This window comes from Lathyrus oleraceus, chromosome 4 (assembly GCF_024323335.1).
Source record: "Lathyrus oleraceus cultivar Zhongwan6 chromosome 4, CAAS_Psat_ZW6_1.0, whole genome shotgun sequence".
Lineage (NCBI taxonomy): Eukaryota > Viridiplantae > Streptophyta > Magnoliopsida > Fabales > Fabaceae > Lathyrus > Lathyrus oleraceus.
This window is the reverse complement of record NC_066582.1, coordinates 86709781-86737349: the sequence shown is the minus strand read 5'-3', so window position 1 is coordinate 86737349 and position 27569 is coordinate 86709781. Positions and strand designations below refer to the sequence as shown.

Sequence of the window (27569 nt, the reverse complement as noted above, 5' to 3'; positions counted from 1 at the left end):
ATAATAATAATAATAATAATAATAATAATAATAATAATAATAATAATAATAAAAACAACAACAACAACAACAACAATAATAATAATAATAATAATAATAATAATAATAATTTGATTGACGAGGTGACATAACTAATAAAAGAAGCACCTTTAGTTATGTTTCATGTACTCTGAGGTTGCTATTTTTGGATGTACAAAGATGCAACCTGTCACGGCTCTCTCATCATGTGAATTAGAGTGCACACCTCGCTCATTTGCTTCATGTCAAGTAATTTGGTTAAATTCATTTCTAAAGAAGATGCAATGTGAAGTGGCAAAACCATTTAATTTTATGATTTACAACAATTCCGTCATAAATTTGACGATAATTCATTTTCACATGAGAGGAGAAAGCATATAGAAACTAGATTCCACTTCAAATGAGAACAAGTGGTGAATGAAATGTTTGGAGTTTCTTATTGTCTAATTATTTATTGTTATAGGAGAATGTTATTTGATAGTTTTGTGTACTTATTAGGACTTACTAGATGTTGAATGACCTTAAAATTGATAGATTTATGTATTTAAGGGAGCAACTGTTATAAATTATTAAGAATTAATAATCTTGAGTGTGTTCCAAAATGACAAGAAAATATACAAGTGAAAGTTATTTTTTGAATTTAGAAATAGACAACACTTGTGAGGTGTTGCAGTAGACCGTTTATAGTTTGAATTCGGAAATATGCAACACTTTATAAAGTATTGTTGAATGCGAAACAATATAGTTTTTGAAAATTGTTGTTGTAGACGAAACAATACATCATTTGGTAAAAGTGATGTTATGTGCGAAACAGTGCAACATGTTGAAAGTGTGTGTTTCATTAAGTGTCACAACCTTATGAAACAACATCAATTTGACCTATAAATTGAGCATTTCGGATTAAGAAAAATCATAACAAAAATGTATATGCTCTAGAATAAATTTCAGACAATCTTCGTTACATTCGAGTTTTCACCCGTCTTGTGCAAACTCGAGAAGACTTAATTATCTTGTATATCCATGCGTACAAACACTAAGATAATTTGAGAGTGTTTGAAATAATATAAAAAAACTGATTCGTTCATGATTCTAACCTCATTCCATTTGATTATAATTTAATTTTTCTAACAACAATTAAGATTAATGTATGCTTAGTCTCATAAAAGAATGTTATTTGATAATTCCTAAACATATTTCCATATACACTATATACCTATGCAAGTATATAGTTCAGCGAAATATATAATACATAATCGGGTGGTTAGTTTTATTATACATCCGTACAAGTATACCGGTGAAGTGGTTAGTTTCATAAATATATTATACACTTGCAAATATATAGTTCTATTAGTGAGTATGTAACTAAGTTTGTTAGTAGTTAAAACTAACTAACTAACAAGTGATTAGTTAGTTAGTTAGATTGGTTGCTTAATCCATAAATAATATAAATTTTGTTGAGATCAATTCTTGTTTTATTTTCAATAATATATTTGATAAAGGAAAAAAATTGAATGTAGAAAAAAGACTATTTATTTTACATATATATATATATATACTTTATACAAGGGATATTAATTAGAGCATAAATGTGGCTTCAAGCCCTTCTATAATAGCATGAGCTTTTGTAATACAGTTTGAACAAAGCTTTAGTCTCTTCATTTGGGCATTAAATTAGCCCTTGAATATTTTGCTTTGGTGAATTATGTGTGAGCTTCTCAAGTTTGAAGTTATAATGTGGATTGGTTAGAAGAGAATTTTCCTTCCACACTTTCATAGTTTCATTCAACATCTTCTTCAAGAAGTTGCCTATCTTCTCAAGCTCCTGAAAATTGACAAGTTTCATATAAAGTGGGTGCTAAATCTTATAAGTATAAAAATATAAGTATATAAATTTCCTAAAGATAATATAAAAAAATTGTACCTTAATCCAATGTCTTCTTAACTTTGGTCTTGAAGAGTAGAATATATAAATTTTCCATTGAAAAATAAAGAAAACAACCAGTTGAATGTGTCACAAAAGAACCAAAACTTGGGCCTACAATGCAATGCCATACTGGACCATAGGTTTTATCAAACTCCTGCACATGAACACACCACAACTATATTGTAAATAAATAAATTTAATAAAATAAACCATTTTTTTAGATAATTAAACCCTGTTTCTGATGGTTTGCACATGGGTTGAGTTGAGACTCTTGTGTAAGAGTAATAAGAAGATTATAAATTGATTAGACCTTTTTTTGAGATAATTAGTGAATGATTAAGTTGTATTATTAAGGGCATGGAAGATTAACACATGGGTTGTTGGAGAATTTGGTGATTAAGATTTGATGAGGTTACCTTATGAATGGTCAAGATCTAAGGATCTGATCATAGGGGTATTTTTTAATTTTCTAGATCATTGATTTGTAATGCATTGGATTGGTCCATAATGTCAACACATGGTTTCGTTCAGTCGACTTTCACTGTTAAATCTTTGGTGGGGTTCATTGAATAAATCACAATCATCCAACAAGCAAAATTCCAAAAAGAAACACCAAGATAAGAATATCTCAATCCTTTTTATGGCTTTCTCTATTCTACAATAAACAATGTCTTAAATTCCTCCATAACTTTTAAAGAAACGAGTGTCTATCTTGATTAAGAGGGTGATAGTAGTTGTAGTTTTTAATTCTCTCTTAGGGACCTCTGAAGTTATTGTAGTTTTGATCATCTTAGTTCTAGCCCCAACTCTATGTGTGAAGTTATAACTGCTTGGATGTTTTTTTTTAAGATCCATTTAGATGTTTTAGTTGTTTTGGGTATTTATTTTGGTGTGTTTTTGTTTTGTTTTAGTTTTTTTTTTATTCTTTGTTTTTTTTATTGTTATGGTCGACATAATATTTCTTGTCTTAACTGATTTATTCTTCTTTTTGTATTTTAGTGATTTTTCACTTATTTATTAATATTATATTTATCATTAAAAATATTGTTCTTAAAAAAAGTCTTACATCTCAACACAAGTTAGCAATATTTTAAAAATTACTAGATCCTACCGTTCAATTCTATCTGATCGATAATGGTTGAACCAATCATATGACCGGTTGATTCTAAGTTAAATTGATCGAACCGACTCATCTATTTCTATAATGAAATATCATGTCACAACAAAATGGTTTATAATATACATTTCTTTAATATAAATATATCAACCTATCTAATCACTTCACTAAATACAATCATAAAAATCATAACACATTAGCATTAAAATTACATAAAACTCAGATATAACACTTTTTATAAGACAAAATTAATTAAATCAATGGTGATGAAATGTAGAGTTGGAAAATCAAAGCAAAATAAGCATACCTTTTTAATGTTATGAGCTATATGTTTGGAGCTTAACTCTTCAAGACTATCATAAGTCCTTCTTGCACAACGAAAAGCATGCACTTGCATGAAACTTGGCATATCTGAGACCAAAACCTTCACCTCAAGACATTCAATTACAGATGACAATGTTTCAATTTGAGACACTGATTTTCTTGCCTCAACAAACTTTTCAACAACCTTTTCTGATTCTACTAACTTTGTTTCAACATAAGACACTGACTTTCTTCCTTCCTCAACCATGTTTCCTCTTCTTCTTGTTCCTGTTATTGCTGGTGATGATGATGCTTCTATGCAAGACACTGAGTTTCTTCCTTCCACATACCCTCCTCTTGATGATGATGTTGAGTTTCTTGCCTCAACAAATCCTGCATTTTCAACATTGTAGTTTCTTGTTGGATGTCTTATCCATTGTAACCAACTTCTTGAACTTGGTTTCTTTTCTTTCTCCATGCCATGTTCTAAATCTTTGTTTCTTTGGTTTCTTGTGCCGGTTTTGTAAATATACATGAACCCTTTCTTGTGTTGCTTCTCTTGGTTAGCCATTTTAGAGGAATGACCCAATAAAGGTGTATTGGAATGGTTAGTAGTAGATCCACTTTGGACTAATAGAACTTTGAGAAATGTATAATCAATATATATATATATATATATATATTAAAATGTTTTGGCAGGGTGTGTTTGGAATCACTAGAATTATGGGAAGACTGTGATGGTTTCTTTTAATAGTATATAGTTCTATTAGAATAAAACCAATTATTAGAATTATCGTTTTAAATTGCAGATTCGATCACAGATATAGTTACACGTGTGACAATTACACGTGTGACAATTTGTTGTTGTGACGCACATTACAACTATTGCAGCGCGAATATTTATTGGAATATTTTCGAAATATACAGTTAAAAACAAGTTAAAGTTAACATTTATGAGAAAATTGAAATTTATGGTTTTAAAATTTGAAATTTTGATAAGAAATTATAAACGAACATGCCGAAAATTGTCCATTACGACCGTAATTAGCGTTGCATGCCACAATTTAAAACTACTATTAGAATAATGGTTTTTTTTGGAAAGAAGTTGACATATTAATAGAGGCCAACCCATGTGTTTTTGTTAGAATGCTGAATGAAGAATGTATAACAAAACAAATGGTAATGTTAATATTGGTTTAGTGAATAATGGTGATTGTGATGTGGGACTAATCATTAAACTATTGTCTCCAATGGCTTTGCTTCTAGACAGCCAACATCTAAGGACCCCTACCTTTGCCACCTTATAATGTTGGGGTGCCCCTCTAAACTGGTCACTATCTATTATCTACTCTTTTGTAGCTATAACTTTTTCCTCCTTTTGCAACCAAGCATGAATTAGAAGTTGTAATTTAGTATATGTGGAAACCATTTGAGTAACTAAACATTTATGACCAACAAGTTGATTGGTGATTAATACTCTTTGTATGCTAGCACACCATATGCACATGTTGTGGTTGAGGTAGGTTCGCCCACTCCTATCAAATAAATTATTAGTAAATTTTTTTATTATATGATTCTGATACTCTGAACAAATCCGTGTTAAGTATTCATTCATCGTAATGTGTTTCATATAATTAAAGTCTGAATCGATCAATTTTTTTTCATAGCATAAATTAGTATATAATTTATAACTACATGTTTAATAGATTTGAGGTACTTAACAAAAAATTTGATAATTAAATTATATATAACTTTTTTATAATGAAGGCAAAGATGCCAAAAAAAACAAAAACAAATGTGAATTTGCAACAGACAGGATTTACATTTTACAGGTAGTTTTAAATTTGTATGCAACAACCTATATATATAGATAGGACAAAAACAAAAGAAAATGAAAATAAGTTACAAGTTATGTTGTGGACCACAAAATTGTAGGTGTAGTAGAGTATGCTACTACTGTTTAAAATAGGATTATCATTACAACACATCATTTTCCATTTTCATCTGTATTTTTTGTCTTTGTTATTAATAGAAAAACATGGTTAATACATCAGTTACAATATCTTAAAAAGATTAGTGTTAAGCAACAGTATTATTGAAATAAGATTAGTCTCATAGCAAGTTCAAAAGACTTAAATAGAAAATCTTAATTACTGTATGTTAGAAAGAAAAAAATGATTGTTAAAATGTGAGTGGTGGTACAGCACTAGAGTAGAATAGTTTTATTATTGTATATAGGTTATTGATGACATTGAGATATGAATATATTTAGTAGAAGGCAGTGCAATTAATATGTAAGTTATGAGTTTGTTATGTGTTGAGAATATGTTCGAAAATTATATCTCAGATGACTAACAATTGATTGTTTATTTGGAGTGACAAAGAGTGAATGAAAATTATGTGGTCGTATGAATCTTCTATACAACAATATACATAGTTCGGATATTAATTTTTTAAAATAGTTTTGTTCTTTTATATAGGAGATAATTTATTTTTTAGATTTAATTGAATAATTAATATATTTAATTTATAAACCGATCAAATATATTGATTATTCAATAAACCTAAAAATTGAATTGTCTCTTATATAATCTTTTAAATATCATTCAAATGATAACTTGCGGATATTTTGGGATGATTGTTTGAATATTTTTTTCATTAGTTGTAGATATAATGCACCCTGATACTATCAATTTAACTAATGCACAATTTAACTAATGCACTAGAGAATGGTGTGTCATAAGTTCTTCAACACAATGCTGTATATGTGGATGTTGGAAAAGAGTTTGACATTAAACGTGAATTTACGTCACATGAACATATGCTTAAATGAATTTATGCGGAAGCTCCTAAATTAAATTTTAGGATGATAATTGGGATGTTTGATTCTAGCTCTGATAAAATACCAACATTTACTATGATGATATGCGAAAGAAGTGGTGAGTATAAATTTGATGACATCAAAACAAGAAAATATGAATGTTCTTTTAAATTGTGCAAGTACTACAAGGTGAAAAACTTTAGACATTTAATATGTTCAACATACATAACCATAAATTGGATCGCAAGTTAGTCGGTCATCATATTGTACTACCATTAATTTTACACATAAATACACTTATTAAACCCAACATAAATACATTATTTAATCTCAGCAAATGTATAATGAAGATATGTCATGTCCAGGAAATTAGCATCTGAATGGGGTCTCCGGATAGTTCTTTTTGAACGCTCGGGAGCTAAAGATCGCTGATTGATACACACAAAAAACTAACCTCAAAATCTAAAATCATAAAACAAACAACTAACACTGGAATGTGAATGTCTTTATAAGTTGCATAGGTACCACAAGGTGAAAAATATTTGGACATTTAATATGTTTTCCGGTATACATAACCATGGATTGAATCTCAAAGTTAATCAATCAACTTATTTTATTGGCATTGATCTTACATATAAGTATACTACTTAATCTCAACAAATGTATAATGAAGATATGCCGTGTTATGAAATTAACATTCGGATGGGGTCTCTGGATAGTTATTTCCGAACGCTTGGGAACAAGAGATCACCAATACACACAAACATAAATCCCAAATCTATCAAAATCATTAAAAAAAAACAATCAGCACTAGAAAGAACAATATAATGAAAGTAGCGTGCATTAAATCAAAACCAACAAGAAAATGAGTTTATCATACTAAACAGAAGGAATGTGAGGATACAAAGTTATTAAATCTGTTGAGGAAAAAAATCATTTTTGATGTTTTGAAGATGACAAACTTTTGTGTAAATATAATTAAGATTATGATCTTATTTGTTATTTGATGTATTCTCTTTAGTGGAAATTAATAAGACATGTATGTATAAATGTTATCATCAATGGGATGTGAGAAGAAATGATTCTCAAGTTTATTATTAAGCTCATTACAAGAAAGGAAAAACACATGTTTGAAAGGAACACAAAATATCAAGTGTGACAAAGAAATAAGTCACACAATGGCATTTTCGTAATTCTGCACTACTAAAGAGAAACAACTTTTGAACAAATGACAAAGCTATAATTATCCCAGAGGGTCAAATTCTAACAATTAAATAATACCAAATGACAGTCTTGTAAATACATGAAGAAGCTGAGTATCAAGAATCATAATATGAGTATCAATGTCTCTCAATGGCAATTATGTAAATAAATGATTTTCTCATTTACACTATCAATGACAGAATCATAAATACCAATGGCAGAAATTGAAGGTGTGAAAAAAAATGAGAAATGGGGGGTTTGAATTGGGTTTTAAAAGAAAAATATTTTTTCAAAACAAAAAACTCTACTAACAAGTTGAATAATAAAGAGATAAAAACACAATGATTTTTATCCTGGTTCGCTTGAAACTCAAAGTTAATTCAATTCACCTACCAAAGTGATTTGTCTTATACACAAGGACTTAATCCACAATAATCAACAGATTACAATAAACACAAAGAATAGCCTTCTTTGTCTTCTCAAGGATCCAACTAAACCTTAGTCTCCTAAAGGATTCACAAAGAACAACTTTCTTTGTCTTCTCAAGGATAACCTCCTTAAGGAATCAAACAAATAGTTTGAATAAAACTTTATGTGTTACAATATGCTTCTTCAAAAGCAGATTTACACAAATGAATAATAAATACTTAAAGAACATTGTATATAAAAGATGATAGCTTTTCACACATAAAATTAGCTTGTCAAAAACTTGTGCGGATCAGCAGCGAGAGTTCTTCAAGTCTCTAATGTATGCTTATATAGTGTAAGCATGTGGCCGTTGGAGGGGGGAATGGGGAAAGCTCCTTGAGTGGCTGTTCACTGTTTGATGAGAAATGAATGATACCATGTACACCATTTCGCTCACAAATTCAGCGACAAGTGTGATGAATAGTACAGTCCTGTCACGCCCCGAAAAATACAGAGCCGCCACCAGATTTTATTTATTCCAAAGGAAAGAGAAAATAGCGATAAAACCTCAAATGAAAGAATGGTCTCGCAACCAAGAGCGAATTCGGAAGTCGGTTATGTAAGGAGAAGGTATTAGCACCCCTCACATCCATGGTACTCCATGGGAACCACTTGCGTGTATCAAATGTGTATGGATGTTATTTATCTGTATGTTGCTTGCTATCGAGAATGAGATGAAAGAATAAGATGAGGAGAGAGAATAATTTTTAAGTTAGTGTGCTCACCAAGGATTTTGGCCCTTGTGCCTATGTATCCTCATACGTGCAATAAGGAAGTCAGAGCTCCGTAGTTCGGCTCACAAACATAATATTTGTTTGGTCGCTTTCACTGAAAAGTATTGACATTCACGTGTTACTGCTTACTTGCTTGTATACTCTGTCATGGGAGCGGGAAGTATTTGCTTGTTAGCGGTAAAATGGATATGCTTGGATCATACTCTAGCAGTTAAACATTACTTGCTCGCATGGAGGCTTAAGCGTCGTTCACGGTAGAACGGAAGTAACATGTACTTTTTGAAGGGTTTGAAGAGAATGTACTGAAGCAAAAGATGATTTTATTTGTTGGGGTTGATTTTATATACGGAGACAAGCATCAGACCCTTGGCTAGATATAGTCAGCAGTCCAAAAACTCGGGAGTTGAGAGGACAATGTTATCCTAACCACTCTTTTTTGTCCAAATAAGAGATTTGAATTGTGAAAAGAGTTTGGCAAGTCTAATCATTGGAACTTAAAGGGATACAAGTATTTAACCCTTAACTAAGTACGACCAACAATCAGAATACTTGAGAGTCGAGAGGATAATGAAGTCCTAACTACCCTTTTTCTTCCTCATATCACCCAGATCTAACTTGTTTGAATCATTATATGTTTTAAGGGGGAAGTCAAGTGTCGGGTCCTCAAGCTAGGTACGACCGACAACTCAAGTACTTGAATGTTGTGTACAAACACGTACATCCCATTTTTGCATTCCAGTTTGTTATGAAAATGGTTTTGAAAAAGGCACTTGATGTTGGATCAAGCGTTTGAGTTTATTATGAAAAATGTGTGTGAAGAATGGAGGTGAGAGGTAGAATGAGGTTGAGAAGATAATGGAGAAAAGATGATGGAATGGATCATGTAATGGATGGGAAATACTTGATGTTGGATCAAGTATTTGCATTGCAATGGTGTGAGTTTTATTTGGAAAAATAACTTGACGTTGGATCAAGTACCTTTTGTTTCTTTTGAAATGCTTTGTTTTTATCGTTTGCATTTTTATCTTTTTAATTGGCATGCATGATGAATTAACTAAAAGCAATAAACCTAAGCTATTACATGATCATGGGGTGGGGGGACATTTGACCCATAATGGGGGGATGGATCCACACAATACAACATAAATGGAAATGGAAAGAATTATACAAATTACAAACCATGTGCCATGCCTAAACCATACAAGTGGCATGACACTTCAAACAATACAAGCTAATTGAATGAATAAAAGTAAAATGGGTAACTTGGAGGGTTTGAATCTCACATTCACATGTCAAAACAAAACAAAAATGTGGTTAGTATGCATTAACAAAATGGAATTAAAATACTAACACAAATGCATGAAATAGTGAAATGATGGAGTGATATGATATTATGATCAATGAAAACAGTAGACATGCTAACACATCATATTAAATTGAAATATCATTTTCAATTTGGTTATAATAACCACAATCAAAGAAGGAACAATTAACTTGAAATTAAAGTCACCCAATACATGAACATGGTGTGTGAAATTAAATCAATTCTTTATTCCTAACATAACATATTAATTGAATTAACATGGAAAAATATTAGTGATCATGTAAACCAAAAATCCAATGGTTAATCAATATTATTTTTTAGGCATTTTCTCATGATTAACAAAAAAAAACAATCAAAACCTAAACATATTAATTTCAAATTACAATTATCTAAACAATTAATATGTATTTTTATTTCTAAACATGGTAAAAAAACAATTAAAAATCAGCATCAAGAATTAAAATTAGAAAAAAATGTGAAGAAACTATATCAAAAACAATTAAAAATAACAAAAATATAAACTAAATGGGCAGGGGGTTCAAAACCGAAAATGGGGTGCAAACAAAACTGGGGCGCAGGGACCATTAGGCTGACCCCTTTGCAATTGGCTTGGGTTCAGGGGGTTCAGTATTGGAAATGGGGTGCAATAGAGACCTAGGTGCATGGGCCCTAGGGCCAGAGGCCCATTGAAAACAACCATCGGCTAGGGGGTGTTGGAAGCATACCGGGATGATAGTGAGCAATAATGGTTTGGGCCCAAACACATAGGCCCATCAGAAGCAAGGTAATGCAAAACATGGATTCAGCACACACAATTGGACACGTGGGACAAAAATTCAGAATGAAGTTAAATCGAAAATGAGAAAAACACGAGCCATCTAGCTCAGTCATGGTTTCAGATGAACCATCGTGGTCCACCACACCGGAAATCGCCTCCGTCGGCGGTGGCCATCAAAAAATGAAAATTGGGGCCATCATTCTACTCGTCTCCATGTGCTCTCTCCGAATCTCTAATCTATTTATCAAGATTCTATGCCTAAACCAGTAACTGATTCCCAATTCTCAAGAACCCTAAATGGTAAAACTTAAATTAAACGCCTCTCTCCAAGAATCATAGCCCAAGGGATTGGGGCTCTGATTCCCACAACGCTCATCTATGTCATGGTGATAAATAATTGAATGAAGGAAGGAATTTTGAGATTCACTTTGCCGGAGGTGACGACAGTGACAACGACGATGGAACCTCTATTTCTAGGTAATGACTCTGTTTTCCTCTTCCCCGCTCTTGACTCTGATTCCTTCTCTTCTCCTTTTCTTTTTCTTGATTCTAAGATGTTGCTGATTGGAGAGTGGCGAAGATAAGTGTTGAAGTTTGAGGGAAATTGAAGGTTGAGTGATGCAGGTGATTGATGAAGATGAAAATTGAGAGTGAGAGAACAAGGGAGAGCTTGTGAATCAGTGATGATGAATGATGAAGATATTGATCCTCTTTTGGTGAGATAGTGTTTGGTGATTGGATGATGAATTATTGTTGAGTAAAGAATGAGAGGTTCTGTTGTTGGTGATTATGAAATCAAAGGTGAGTGAGAGGGTGATGTGTGAGGATGAAACTGATTGGAGAGGATTGAGCAATGGTTGGAGATTTAAAGTTCTCAGGTTGTGAGTGAGAGGTTCTTGAATGGAGAGTAATGAAGATGATTGGAGTTGAAGAGAGCTTGATTAATGATCTGAGTGAGTTATTTATAGGTGGTTGGCATTGGGACTGATGGAAATTCATTTGGAGGAGTTATTTAGGGATTGTTGAAATCGATGCCAAGTTCTGTTATGCATTTAGTTTCTGTTTTGATTTTGTTGATCTCAATGCATTACAGTTGACATGGTTAGTTTGGTTAGTTTGCTGAGGTGGCATTAGTTGGTTAGTTCAGTTAACATTAGGTGATTGTCTTGAAATGTTAAATGGTGCAGTTAGGGTGAAGTGTTAGTCATGAGTTGTCAGGTTAATTTGGACTGAATGGTTAAACTATTAGGTGGTTTTACAATGGAATCATGTTTTGCTGTTTTATGTAGTGTGAATGTGTCTGATATGTGGTAAGTCATTTGTTCATGGAATGTTGCAGAATTGTGATGCTACAGATTTGAAGTGGTTTGGTATATAGAATTTCATGTCCATGCTTGAGATACAGAATTGATGCAATTGATGCACTTGGTTAAAGTGGGGTCAAGTTTTATTATGTTGCAAACTGACTTGGGATGGCTTGCCTATGTTCTGACTTATTGTACTATAGGTCTGGTGCAAGGTTGCAACAAGAATCTGCAATTGGCTATTATGCCATGCATCTTGCTGCTATAGGTTTGTTCCTTTGTCATTGGTTTCATGATGTCCAGGTATGCATGTTGGTGAATGCAATGGTCTGTTTTGCTGAACATGTTTGGCATATGGTTCAAATTGGATATGCATTGGCTTCTTATGGCCTTGGTGTTGTGTAGTAGGTTTGGTTGCATAGGTTCATGGAATGGTCTTAACCTGGTTTAAGCATCATGCCATAACTTATGGCTTATGTGTAGTGGTATGAAGTCTGACTTAGGTGATTTGCAGGATGTGTATATCTTGTGCATTGCCGACTTTATTCATGTTGTGTGTGGCTTCATGGCTTCATGGCCTTGGTGTTGTGTGCAGCATATGCATGTCATGAACAAACAAGATTTCATGACAACAAAGGTGGATCATGAAGCATCATGCCTAATTGGCCAATCCAAGATAAAAAGATGGGATATAGGAGATCAAGGTCAAGATTAAGATAAGGATTTGGGATTCTAGGGTTTTCTAGGATTGGGTTGACTTTGGTCAAAGTTGACCAAAAAGTCAATTGTTGACCAAAGTAAACATTTGGTCAACATTTCCAATTTTTGTAATTTTTTGATGTAATGAACATTCCTATGCAATGTAGATGATTATTTGAATGAATTTGGTTTTTGTTTATGGATGAAATTGATATGAATGGATTGTGGGTGGACTAAAACCAAACCAAACCAAAGGAAGTGTATGGATAATGCAAAGCATAAATGAGATTGGGCCTTAACGTGGGCCCATGGACAATGAAATTGCATGAACCAGTGGACACAGGAATGAATAAACCCTAGATGTATCATGAAATAGGGCCTAGACAAAAATTCAATGGGCCAAGCACCAATGGCATGTCAATGGAAAGAGATGAACTTGAAATATAGTGACCAGATGAAATGGAAAAGCATAGACTAGGAACTTAAAATGGCCATATGAAATTCTAGGGATGAATTGAATCAAGTGAAAGTTATGATGCCATGGAAATGGGCTTGAACCAATGAGCATAGGTAAGCAAGAGCTGAACATGTGGGGCCATGAGATAAATGCCAATCAAACCAAAGAAAACACATGAACAAGTGGGCCTTGACTGGATCTTGGCCAAGCAAGTGAAACATACATACCATGGAATGATGATGGACCAATGAAATAGGATTAGAGGCACACCCAAGGGGTGGGAGCCATGAATTAGGATTTGGGGACACCATGATCAAGTGAGGACTTCAAATTAGGGTTTTGCTTCACCAAGAAGCCAAGACTGAATCACCAATGATGGGCAAAGCACAAACTTCAAGGGATACCTCCAATTAGGATTTGATTGATGATCCACCTATGGTTGTAGTGAAACTCTAACTTCCACTAGGTGCAAGCACAAAGCTTGGAATCCATGATACATGTCCTCTTGTATTGGACCAATGGCTATGCAGATGAAATGAATGATCACAATGATATGCAGATGATTAAGGTTAGTAACCTCGATGAACTTTGTGAAGGGTAGGGTGAATTTTGGGGTATGGCAAGTTCTTGCCGACGAAATCAGGTAATGGAAAAGTTGTTCGATTTTTACTATGTACTATTTGATTATGTTCCTATTTGATCTTATCTTCAGATTCATTGGCTTCTGATAAAAGATGATTGAAGCATGAAGTGAAGAAATAGAGAGCTGAATTCAGAAACTTAAGAACCTTGGGTCATAACCTTGACATTGTTAGTAGTCTGACTTGAGTTCTTCAGTGTCTTCAGAATCTTCATATTCTTTAGAAACCTCGATCAAAACCTTGATAACTCCAATCTTCTGTCTTGAGATCTTCAGAATCTTCAGCTACATAACACAACTTCAGAATCTTGCCATTATTCAGAAGCTTGCCATTCTTCAGAAGCTTGTTGATCAGAGTCACGTCCAGAAGCAAAATAATTGAGAGAATATTGCAACAATAACATAGTGTCTCCTCAGAAGCTTCTAATGGGTGAGATAACGCAGAAGCAGAAAGAATATTGCAGCAATAATATTGACGTCTTTCAGAACTTCTAATTGCAACGCAGAAGTGGATTTGGAACTCAAAGTTCAGAAACTGATGATGTTACACATCATATAATCAGAATCAGAATTGTTTGTTAAAGCTACATAATAACAACCCATTAGAATACCAAAATTATTCTCACACAAATACAACATTGTTATCATTAAAACTCAAGGTATAGATGCATAACCAAATCTTGTTCTGACAATCTCCCCCTTTTTTATGATGACAAAACATGTATTTTGATGAATAGTTTTGTATAGCATAATCACAGAAGAATACATCTTACAGAAGCATAAAGCTCCCCTGAGATGTATAGTCCTATAAAGATAAACTTAAAATGAAAGAACACTTTCCTGATTTACCTTTTGAAGTACCAAAATGAATAATTTGTCATAATCTAGTTTAACTTCAGAAATTGATTGATGTTTTCCAGAACACTGGTTGATAACATCATCCTTTTGATAGATCTTTACTTCAGAAACTTCTTTGAAGACATTTCTTCAGAAACGTCTCAAAAACTTCTTTGAGGATCATTCTGATTCTTGAGAGAGATACGTTAACAAATCATTTTGAAACTTGATAGTTAACCCTGCAAAAACACCTAACAAACTTTTCTCTAAGTATTTATTAATAGAAACATTAAAACAATGTTTGGGTTTTTTACTTAGGAATTTAGATATCAAAATAAACTCTTAATTCTCCCCCTTTAGAAAGTTATGTTTTGTCCCCCTTTGTCATCAATCAAAAAGAATAAAAATACAAAGTAAATAATGAGAAACAAAATAATTTCATTGAAAAACATGCCAAAAAGGCAGTGCAAAGTACAGTTTCAGAACAAAAGAAAACGAAATGCAAAACAGTTAAGGTAAATTTTTTTTTTAGGGATTCTAAGGAGGAGGTGGAAGAGGAGGAGGAAGTATTGAAAGAATCAACTAAAACATCAGATCTTGCTTACCTAGATGCTCATTGACCTTCGCATTATCAGCCTTAATCTGCTCAATGGTTCTCAGAAGGGAAACTGGAATAGACTGAGATGCAGAAGCTTCAGAGACCACAATCTGGTTTGGAGTTTCTTCCATTGCATCGTCTTCAGGTTCAATAGAAGAAGGCTATGGAGCAACAAATTCAATGTGCTGAGCAGGTTCTGTTGTTGGAGCTTCTTCTTCTTCTACTACTAATACCATGGGTTCTGGAGAGACCTCCTTAACTTCTGGTGTAGGAAGACAAAGTTGAGAATTCCTCAGCTTCCATAATCCCATTAAGGGCACGAACCCATAACGAAATTCATTTTCTGCTAAGGTATACCCAAGATCCTTGATCTTAGAGACTTCATAATTCATCCAGCTTCTATAAGCTTCCCATGCAGAGTTGCTAGTAACAGGGATTGCAGAAGAATGACTAACAGTCATTGCTTTCTCCAAACGCTTCTTAGATTTTGGATCAAACTCCATTAGAATCTTACCAAGGTCAGGAGAAGATGGTGTTTAAATTTTGGAATATTTAATGGTTAGATTGATTCTGGACTCGTCAAAGTCAGGACCAAAGATGGAGGGATGTGAGGGTAGAATGATGGGGGATGATTCTGGTGAGGTGATTTCTGGTTCAAAGTCGAACATTCATTTAGAAGTTCCTTCGGAAGCATATTCGTCAGAGACACTCCTTGTAGGAAATGTTCTAGGTTGTGTAACATTTGGATTAGTTGGTTAGGGAGCAGAAATAATTAATGGTGGTGAGATGGGTGTATTTTGTAACTGTGGAGGAGATGATGGAGGTGTATCAATGGTTATTCTAAAATAGGAACATAAACTATAGGAGTTTTTGTGACAGATGTTGCTATTGTTTGAGTAGATTGTGGGGGTGGTATATTGATAACAGGTGTTGAAATAGGTGGAGTTATATCTGGTGTAGGTGTAGCGGTAAATTCATGACCATCAAGCTATGGATAAGCTTAACGTCAATAAAACCAGAATCTCCACCATGCTTTTATTGTTTCCAAAGGAAAAGGGAAAAGTACAAACAAAACCCAAACATAAGAAGTTTTAAAATCAAAACTAATAAAATGCCATAAATTATAGGTAAGGGGGTTGGCTACACAGAGGGAAGGTGTTAGCACCCAAAATGTCCTAGGTACTCCTAGGGAGCCCTTTTTTATGTGTGTATGTGTTTTTTGATCTAAAAGATGTTTGAGAAAAATAGAGTATGGGGATGAGAAAAGAATTCATTGATTATATTTTTGTGTTTGACAAGACCTTCGGATTTGTGCCTACGTACCAACATAAAAATGAGGGATCAAAACCTCGTAGTTCATGGTAACAATTAAAAAGTGAGTGAATTGCTTTTAACAAAAGGTTAATAAGAAAGGCACAAAAGGCCCAAAAGTTTGAATGAGGTTGTTAGTTCTTTTTGTCTTTTGAAATTTTAAGTCAATATCATTAGATTTATTTACAAGTTTGATTAAAAAAAGGGGTTTGAAAATTCAATGGCATAAGGCCAAAGTTTCTACTTGAAATAAGGTCTAAGTTTGAAATCACAAGCAAAGAAAGTCTTTGAAAGGGGGGAGAGATTTGAAATTTAAGAAGTAGGATAAGATGAAGAGACTAATCCTAAGCATAAAATTAAAAGTTAAGAGTTGAAAAGATCTGACCAATGGGATGCAATCCAACAGACAAGAATGTCATATAGAAAACCCAATTTCCCTTTGGACTTTGAATCAAGCAATAATCAATTAGGCAATTAGCAATATCAGACATCATGAAGATCAAGGCATCAAATAAAGATAACCACATCCAAGCAAGCAAATCCCATAGCTAACAATCTTCTTTTTCTTCTCATGTATCAGATGAAATACTCCTTGATCAACTCAAAATAAAGCATTAGACACAAGATCAAAATAACAGTTTTCATCAAGATAATGTAGCAGATGAACTCAGACACATCCAAGACTTGCATCAGATGAAGGCTCAGTTCACAATAACTTGATCTAAGAATGCTGGCATTGGCCAAGTCCTTTTTGCACAGGGAATGTTGCCTAATCCTAAGTCCAAAAGTTCAGGTCAAGATCAATAGTCCACCAAATATTTTTTAGGGTTTTTGTTGTTTATTAAATATTTTAAGATCCTAAGGCCACAAACACAATAAAAAATACACAAACAAAATATATACAACCATAAAAAATGGCTCAAAAGAGCAAAGTGAAAATGGCATAAACATAAACAAGTTAAATGGAATGTAAATGGCAATGAACGATAAATGACTAGAAATTAAATTGCATAAAGTAAATGACTTGAAAGTAAATCAATATTAATAAGAGTTATTCAAATGTTAGTCAAGGTTAATTGAATGTTAGGGGTGTTTTGCTTTTCAATTGATTAAGTCATTATATGGAAAACACTCAACCATCTATTCACAAGCATGGATCCTTGAACCAAGACATCTTCGATAAGAAGGAAAAAAGGCCAAGTTTCCATACAATACCATGAAAGATGGGAGACTTACAATCTCACTTACTAGAATGCTACGCCTTTAGGGTCTAAATTTAGCTCTATGTTAAGCAACCATAATTGGACTTATGTAGAAGTCACAACTATCTAAGGTCGGGCAATAAAAATTTAGGTGTTAATGCATGTTAGAGATTTGGTATAATGAACCAAATTCTTAAAACATACCACACACTAAAAGAAAAGATCAAAAGGGATGGACTTATCTCATCCATACTTGTATTGGTTCATTTGACACAAGGTCATTGATGAACCAATTAGCCTTAGGATATTTGAGATTTCATTGGTCAATGAAAGGAATGGGAAAGAATATGGATGAAGATGAAGGGGAAGGGGAGTGAGAGAAACACAAATTGGTCATGGGAGGAATTTTATCAAATTAAAATCATTCATTCATTTTGGGAGATGAAATATACATTTCATCAATCCCCTAAATACAATGATTTTAATCCAACAAAAGTCAAATCAACCTTGACCAAGACCGAGACAAATAGTCAAACATTACAAGACCATAAAAATGGGTTAACATATTTTTCACACAATTACTCAATTAAAAATAAAATTAAAAATATATTAAAATTCAATTTAATTTGGTCAAAACCTAAAACCTCTTCAAAACACCAAATAAATGGGCAAGAGATTTATCGTAGGTCAAACAAGGTCAAAGGACCTTAGACGATTTTTATTATTATTTTTGAAAAGTCAGAAGTATTTTTAAACAATTAAAAATATGCACAAAAACATTTAATTCATGAAACATATGAAAATTAATCCAAAAAATAATTTTAATGCAGAAAATGAAAGAGGAAAATATTTAAAGATTTTTGGTGAAAGTCCCATATTTTTTGGATTAAAAATGAAATTATTATGAATTAAACAAAATAAATCAATTAAACATAAATTCAGAAATTAAAAGGAAATTAAAAAAAACGAGGCCCGTCAGGTCTCCCTCATTACTTGAGGTGGCAGATCTGATGGCCAAGCGTGCGCTTCATACCATACACCTCAGTCAACGCATCATAGGGATGATAATCACAAGAAGCGGCCAGGATTAAAACATTTGAACAAAATCTGATGGTCATGAGACGTGCTAACACACCACCGGAGCTAGGGCTTCGGTCTTCTTCTCCGGTGGATCTCATCGGATTGGTCCACCACCAACCACCACCAAATGAAAAACAAGGACATGGATTTAAAGGAAAAATGCTCAGGAGCTCGAATCTGGCCTCAATTTTCTCCAATTCCAAGTATATAAAAAGATACATTAATTTGAATTTTGAGGATCATGAACTGAGTTGCTTTGATTTGACCCAAAGCAACTCAATCTTCTTGCCTACATTGGTAGACTTCAGCCAACCAAAAATCACAAAGAATAGTGGAGAATTCAGGGAGAATCGAAGAGATGAAAATTCTAAAAAATTACCTTCGAGGGAGCTTTAACCTTGCTCGATCTTGATCCCAATTGTGCTTGGCTTAGTTCCAGAAGCTTGTAGGAAATGATTAAGATCAGAAAATGGCTTGAACTCTTGGAGTTTCAATCTCAAAACAAAATGAGATTTGAAGCTCAATTTTCAAATGAAAACCTTCAAGATTATCCTTTAACGGTGAAGGTTTGGATTGCAGGTTCAAAGCTTTGGCATGAAGTCCTAAAAACTGAGCATGAAGGGTTGTATTTATAGGCATTCCAATTCATTCCCTCACACTTTCAATTTTTTTCCAAATTTAGCAATTCTCTTTGCATGCTTGCATGTGCGTGTGATAGGCCCATAAAGTGATGTATTCAGGTCCAAAACTGCTTGAGAATCATCCTGAAATCATGTCATGTGGCCATGCATTTAAGTTTGAAATGTGAAGGTGAAAATCATCCAATTGGTCCCTTGAAAAGAACCCATGCGCAAGTTCTTCATTCTTTGGCCAAATGAGGTAATCTTGGACCTTTTGGAAAGGTGAGATCAAGGGGAACAACTGTCATGTTGAACACTTTTCCATATGAAGCTTGGATCATGATGAATTTTGAGGTGGAAGTTTGGAAAATTAGACATATTTGAAAATTTTCTAAGTACCAAGCCAAATGTTCACTTCTTCCACCTTGAATAACTTTTGCTATGGACTTCAAATGGAAAACGTTCCTTCATCAAAGTTATATCTCTTTCAAAAATCTTAAATTTGGTCACAAATATGATCTCATTTGGATTTGGCATGAAGGAGTTATGCATTTTAGAAGTTGAGGAAAATCACTTGTTCAATGGTAATGGCCCAAAATGACCTATAATGTTTTATCTTGGCACATGCATTTGCAAGTTGAACTTGAACTTATTCCAAACATAAAAGTTTTAGAGAACATCTTAAATTTTATCATTAAACTTGAATGGATTTGATATCATAAACATTGAGCAAGTTATGGTCTTTGGAAATTGACCTCCTAACTAGGGTTTAGAAAAAATGACCTATAATCTTTCACCATAAAAAATGACTTTCCAAGCAAATTTAGCTCTTAACTTCAACATGAAAGTTGTTTGGAATGTCATTATGAGTAACTTTTATCTTGGAATAATTTTCATATGACAACCATTGTAGGAGATAGAGTCTAGGGAACCCCAGTTTTGACCAGTTGACTTTCTCTGGTCAACCACCATAAACCATCTTGCAAACTTGACATTATCTTGATCTTTGGGTCTCATGGAGGATAATATATGTGTAATATGATGTAATATATAGTATCCCTTGAAATATTTGATCAAATTATGTGGAAACTTGCTAAGGAAGTCACACAAGATACCTAGATGAAACAGGGCTTCCAAGGCAAACAAGTTTCAAACTCTTGATGAATTCTTGATCAAAATGATAAGTGAAGATCATGGGGACCCATACATGATGTCTAGAGTCAATGTAAACCACCTCTTGATTTATCTCCTTGTATTGAGGGTCTAAAACCCTAGTTATGAGCTTGATGGAGCATGGGTGAACACACACACTACCTACAAAGCAACAACTATACATTGACATATTTTTGGTATTTTGGTTAGTAAATAATGAAAAACAAAGTATAGTACAATCAAATGTGCTTGGTGACATCTCCTAATGCAAACCCAATGAATGAGGGGTAAGGAGAATGCCAAGGTGTGATCCCTAAGCCAATGCATATGATGAGATAGCATGATGGATCTTAAGGTCAAAATTGGGGTTTTACAGCTGCCCCTATTTAAGGACATTCTGACTGAGGATGTGAAGGTTAAAATCTTCGTATCAACTCAGTAGAATGGACTTAAATAACAACATCTAGAAACGGATTTTGTTCCCTAAGAGACCTCATGATGCGTATGATATGAATGTTAAAACTAATCTTTGTGGGGAAAATATTGCCACAAAGGAAAAGAATCCAGAGAGACCGAAAGTCCACAGGAGCAAAATTGCATCCCATAAGGAAAACTCACTGGGGAGACAGATACTCTAGGGGATAAAAGTGATGTGCGTAGGTCAGGGTACGACTTAAAAACTACGGGAGACACGAGAGGATATCCATGAAAATAAATCAATGGAAAGACTAGGTCTGGGGAAAATCTGCATGGGAAATGGGTAAATCAGAACAAAATTGAAATACTCAAATCAAACTGGAAAAGGACGATTTCGCTGAGGAAATATGCACTCAAACTCAACTGGGGAAGAATGAACTTCAATGCAGGAGTACCAGATGTATATTATCTATTACCGGTTACTGGATATGAAGATAATGTACTCTAACAGAGGGACATCCATTACCGATTAGGGTAAACATATCAAGGATGACTCGCTGAGGGAAAAGAGGTGTATTCGTTAGCGGTTACTGGGTAAGAACAACCTGCTAGGGAAAATATCAAATAGGATTTACAACTACTAGTTACTGGGCAAAAGACCAAAGAGAGAATATCCGCCACCGATTAAAGTGAACATATCAAGGATAGACTCAGAGGAAGAATATCCAGCACCAGTTAGGATGAACATATCAAGGATAGACTGTCGGGGGTAAATAGGAATTATATCTATTAGTTACTAGATAGAATACCAAAGAGAGAACATCTGTCACCAGTTAAGATGAACATATCAAGGATAAACTCAGCAGGGGGAAAACAGGATTTACAACTACCTGTTACTGGGAAGAAGACTGCAAAGAGGAGGAAATCCGGCATCGGTTAAGATGAACATATCAAGGATTATCCCTCTGGGGAATGAAATAGGGATTACAACTACCTTTTTATTGGGCAGAAAACCATAAAGGGAGAATATTCGTCATCGGTTAGGATGAACACATCAAGGATAGACTGCCTGGGGAGTGATTCCATGAGGGGGAAGTAAATTACATTTATCGAGTATTGGGCAAAAGTAAACTACTCAAAAATTGAGAAGAATATTACCAGTTACTGGGTAATAAACTTTCGAGGGACCAAACATCCATCTAGGTAATAACTAGAAGGAAACAGTCAAACAAAGACTCGACCCAATGAGGATAGAACTCAAGGGGAGTGATTCCATCCAAATACTTAACTGAGGAAGAAATTAAAACAATAATCATCCACGAGGAAATAAATTAGTGGGGAATGAGAAAGGTTAAACTCTTTCTGCTTAAGGGTCTGACACTCTACTATTGAGAGAGGACAGACACACCAAACCTGTATAGGGAAATAATATCACCGTAGAAGGGGATCAGAAATAAGGAATCAAATGTAATAAAGATGCATAATGAAATACCTGATGCTGTGTTTTGCGCATGAATATGTATATGTTTGATGATTATGCTGACAAAACCATCATAGAGGATACAAATATCACAGATTTGAATCACCACTGCAACACTCGGCTAATCTCAACAAGATGGAAACACCAACTGGAGAAAAGATGCTGGGGATGAACACCAATCATCTGGCTCTGAATAATTCAACCCTGGCTGGGGAGAGGGAAAAGGTCTGCTGAAGATCTAAGTTGTCAACTCTGCGGGAAATTTTAGGTCAACACCATATCAAATGGGAGGCAACCTCGCAGGGGACCAAATCAAACACTATTAGAAACCATGGAATTTCAGTACCTGAAGATGAACTCCACCAAGGAGTACAAGAGATAAAACTCTGCACAGAGGATCTAGGCAAACCGCCGAGAATGTGAGCATACAACTCAGTTGGAGAATGATTTACAAAAGGGACCGACCAACAACTCTACTCTACTGGGGATGAATGATGAACTTCTTAGGAATTATCAACAAACCAACTGCTTGGGGAAGACCAACGAGGCTCCGCATTGTCAAGACTTACCTGTTCTCAGACTGTTGTTGATATTCCTTACTGAAATCAATTGTAATTGCTTTTATTATTTAAGAAAAATGATTTTTATTTATTAATTTATTTCAAAATTATCATCATAAAAATTCAATTTTATTTAGCAGAGGTAAGTAAGAGTAGAAATAATTGGATAAAAAGCTCAACTTTGTTTAATAGGATGGTAGTCTGTAAATGACAAGACCCCATAGATCTTTACAAAAGTTGAAAATTGTAATTTACATGGAAAAGGGCTACATTGAATACCATGATAACTACTCTTCCTACCAGCTTCAATATCCTTTGTGCTCTTGGCTTCGATTGAGAATGATGAATCAGAACCAAATAACTTGCTCAAAACTGCTGCAATGACTAGGACCAACCGAATGCAGTTACTTGCCATAACCCTTAACTTTTACTTAGATTGCCCCAAGGTGGGGGGAACTCAATCTATTAGGATAAATTTTCTGTTTTTATGTCTCTAACTTTTTCCTGGATCGCCCTTGTGGGTTTTCAATCCACCGAGACACTCATTTTTGCCTAAGCCGCCCTTTTGGGTTTTCAACTTAACGAGTTGTTCTTTTCTTTTTAGGCAAAGTATTTCTTGACTGCATCGACATTCACAAGACGACTGAACTCTTCTCTGTCCATAGTTGTAAGAATCAAAGCGCCGCCGAAAAGACTCTCATAACAACATATGGGCCTTCATAGTTAGGATTCCATTTTCCCCTAGCATCAGGTTTGAAAAATAGAATCTTTTTTAGCACAAGGTCACCTTCTATGAACACACAAAGCCTGACCTTCTTATCAAATGCCTTCTTCATTCTTTGCTGATATAATTGACCAAGACACATGGCAATTAATCTGTTTTCTTTAATTAAATTCAACTGGTCATATCTGGTCTGGCACCATTCAACTTCAGTGAACTTGGCTTCCATCAAGACACGCAATGATGAGATCTCAACCTCTACTTAGCACAACTTTCATGCCATAAACAAGAGAGAAAGGGGTTGCCCCTGTTGAAGTGCGGACAAATGTACGGTACCCATACAAAGCAAATGGGAGCATCTCATGCCAATCTTTGTAGGTTACAACCATCTTCTGAATGATCTTCTTGATATTCTTATTTGCAGCTTCAACAACCCCATTCATTTTAGGTCTGTAGGGAGAAGAATTATGGTGTGCAATCTTGAAGTATTTGCAAAGAGCTTCCACCATATTATTGTTCAAGTTTAATCCATTATCAGTAATGATCTTACTTGGCACACCATAACGACATATAATTTGATTCTAGATAAACCTCACAACAACTTGCTTGGTTACATTCGCATACGATGCTGCTTCAACCCACTTGGTGAAGTAATCAATAGCACCAAAATGAAACGATGTTCATTCGAAGTTTTGGGCTCAATCATGCCAATCATATCAATTCCCCACATGGAGTAGGGCCATGGAGAGAAAATGACATTTAACAGTGTCAGAGGAACATGAATCTTATCTGCATAAATTTGACACTTATGGCATTTCTTCACAAACTTGCAGCAGTCAGATTCCATTGTCAGCCAATAGTAACCTACTTTCAACATCTTTTTTGCCATTGCATGTCCATTGGAATGAGTACCAAAGGAACCTTCATGGACTTCAGTCATCAATAAGTCTGCTTCGTGTCTATCCATGCATCTGAGCAAGACCATATCGAAGTTTCTCTTGTAAAGCACATCACCATTCAGGTAGAAGTTGTCAGCTAATCTTCTCAAAGTCTTTTTATCTTTCAAACATGCTCCAGATGGGTAAATCTGACTTTGGAGGAAACATTTGATATCAAAATACCAAGACTTTTCATCTTTGACCTCTTCAACAACAAACACATGAGCTTCCTATGAAGATGCATCACCGTCAAATTGGGAACTTCATTTGAAAACTTCACCATAATCATTGAAGCCAACGTTGCAAGAGTATCTGCCATCCGGTTTTCATCTCAAGGGATATGATGAAACTCAACCTTTGTAAAGAAAGTTGAAATCCTCCTCGCATAGTCTCTATATGGTATCAAACCAGGTTGATTCGTCTCCCATTCACCTTTGATATGATTCATAACCAAATTGAATCTCCATACACGTCAAGATATTTTATTCTGGGATCAATGGCCTCTTCAAGCCCCATAATGCAAGCTTCATACTCAGCCATATTGTTTGTACACTTGAAAGTCAATCTAGATGTAAACGGAAAATGAGTTCCATGAGGAGTAATAATCACTTCCCCAATGCCATTACCATATGAATTAATAGTTCCATGAAATACCATGCCCCAACAGGAACCAGGTTTTGGCCCTTCTTTAAGAAATGGTTCATCACAATCTTTCATCTTCAAATACAAAATCTCTTCGTTAGGAAAATCATACTACACTGACTGGTAATCTTCAATTGGTTGGTGAATCAAATGGTCAGCCAAGACACTACCTTTGATTGCCTTTGGAGATCGGTATTCAATATCATATTCGGATAACAACATATGCCAACGGGCAATCCTTCCAGTTAAAGCAGGCTTCTCAAAAATGTACTTGATTGGATCCATTTTGGATATCAAGCAAGTAGTATGATTCAGCATATACTGGCGCAGACGCTTAAAAGCCCAAGCCAATGCACAACAAGTATTTTCAAGCATAGAATACCAAGTCTCACAGTCGGTGAATTTATTACTAAGGTAGTAAGTTGCATATTCTTTCTTTCCAGATTCATCTTGCTGACCAAGAACGCATCCCATACTCTCTTCAAGCACAGTAAAATACATGATCAATGGTCTTCCTTCAACCGGCGGAGACAGAATCGAAGGCTCAAGCAGATACTATTTGATACTATCAAAACCTTTATGGAAATCTTCAGTCCAATCACATGACTGATCTTTCCGAAGAAGCTTGAAAATAGGTGCACATGTGGCAGTCATATGCGATATAAATCTTGAGATATAGTTCAAGTGGCCGAGAAAACCTCTGACTTGCTTCTTAGTCTTGGGCACAAGCATCTCTTGTATTGCTTTGACCTTGGAAGGATCAACTTCAATACCCTTCTCACTGACAATAAAGCCTAACAACTTACCAGAAAAAACACCAAAAGTACACTTATTGGGATTCAAGCGTAGTTTATATTTTCTCACACGCTGGAATAATTTCAACAAATGCTCAACATGTTCTTCCTCATCACTTGATTTAGAAATCATATCATCAACATAGACTTCAATCTCTTTATGCATCAAATCATGAAAAAGAGTGGTCATGGCTCTCTGGTACGTTGCACCAGTATTCTTTAAACCGAAAGGCATCACTCTATAACAGAATGTTCCCCAGGGTGTAATGAATGTGGTCTTCTCCATATCTTCAGGTGCCATCTTGATCTGATTATAACCGAAAAATCCGTCCATAAACGAAAAGACTTTGAATTTAGATGTATTGTCTACCAACATATCAATGTATGGCAGAGGAAAATCATATTTTGGACTAGCTTTGTTAAAATCTCTATAATCAACACACATGCAGACTTTTCCGTCTTTCTTTTTGAACAGGCACAATGTTGGTCACCCACTACGGATACTCAGAGGTTACAAGAAAACCAACATCAATCTGTTTATGTACTTCCTCTTTAATCTTTACTGCCATATCAGGATGAGTCCTCCTCAACTTCTGGTTGATCGGTGGGCATTCTGGATTCAATGATAATCTATGCTCCACAATCTCGGAATCCAAACCAGGCGTGTCTTGATAGGACCAAGCAAATACATCTGAATACTCTCAAAGAAGATCAATCAACCCATTCTTTGCCTATGGACACAGTTGAGACCCAATCTTGACTTCCTTCACATCATCTTCGGAACCCAAGTTGACTAATTCAATCTACTCTTCAAATGGATGAATGACCTTTTCTTCATGCTCAAGTAAACGAGATAATTCACCAGATACTTCTTCATCATCAGTCTCTTCCTCAACTTCGAGCACAGGGAAATCAAAGTTTGGAGAGGGAGTAGGATCATTGTATTCAATGGGTTTGAGAACCAACCTGCATAATGATTGGATATTTTGATTTTAGAGAAGTGAATTATGACCAAATATTATGCAGATGGAAGATTATTATTTATTTATGTTTTTTTTTGTGATTACCATTTTCAGAAAAGCAAAAAGTAAAAATAAAACATCATAGATGTGGATGAATAAAATTGTATTTTATTGATGATAATTGAAATTTCCAACAATGTTCACTTCTCCCTTAGGCATAGGAGAAGGATTTTCTTAAAAAATGAAAACAAATTACTTAGAGCGGTGAAAAGTACTAGGAACGTCAATAGAAACCCAATTGTTGCAAATCTGGCCATGCGTCACAAAGTTGGCGCAAGCTCCGTCTTCACTGTCCTCAATCACAGCAGCTAAGTGTTGATCATTCCCATGAATGAACCCTCCATTGCGGAAACTCAGTTGCATATCTTCAGCTTTAACATTGAACGGTCCCGGTTGAAATCTCAA

At 34.5% G+C, this 27569-nt stretch overlaps 1 protein-coding gene across 1 annotated transcript; it reads right to left on the bottom strand.

Moving 5' to 3' along the window:
* Positions 1–1442: 1442 nt before the first annotated feature.
* On the bottom strand, positions 1443–4024 carry LOC127073573 (uncharacterized). Its single transcript, XM_051014747.1, has 3 exons — positions 3367–4024; positions 1940–2096; positions 1443–1840 (listed from the first exon to the last, which is right to left on the bottom strand). Exons 1-2 carry the CDS (start codon positions 3931–3933, stop codon positions 1941–1943), a joined length of 723 nt encoding a protein of 240 aa, XP_050870704.1. The 5' UTR covers positions 3934–4024; the 3' UTR covers positions 1443–1840; position 1940.
* Positions 4025–27569: the final 23545 nt, after the last annotated feature.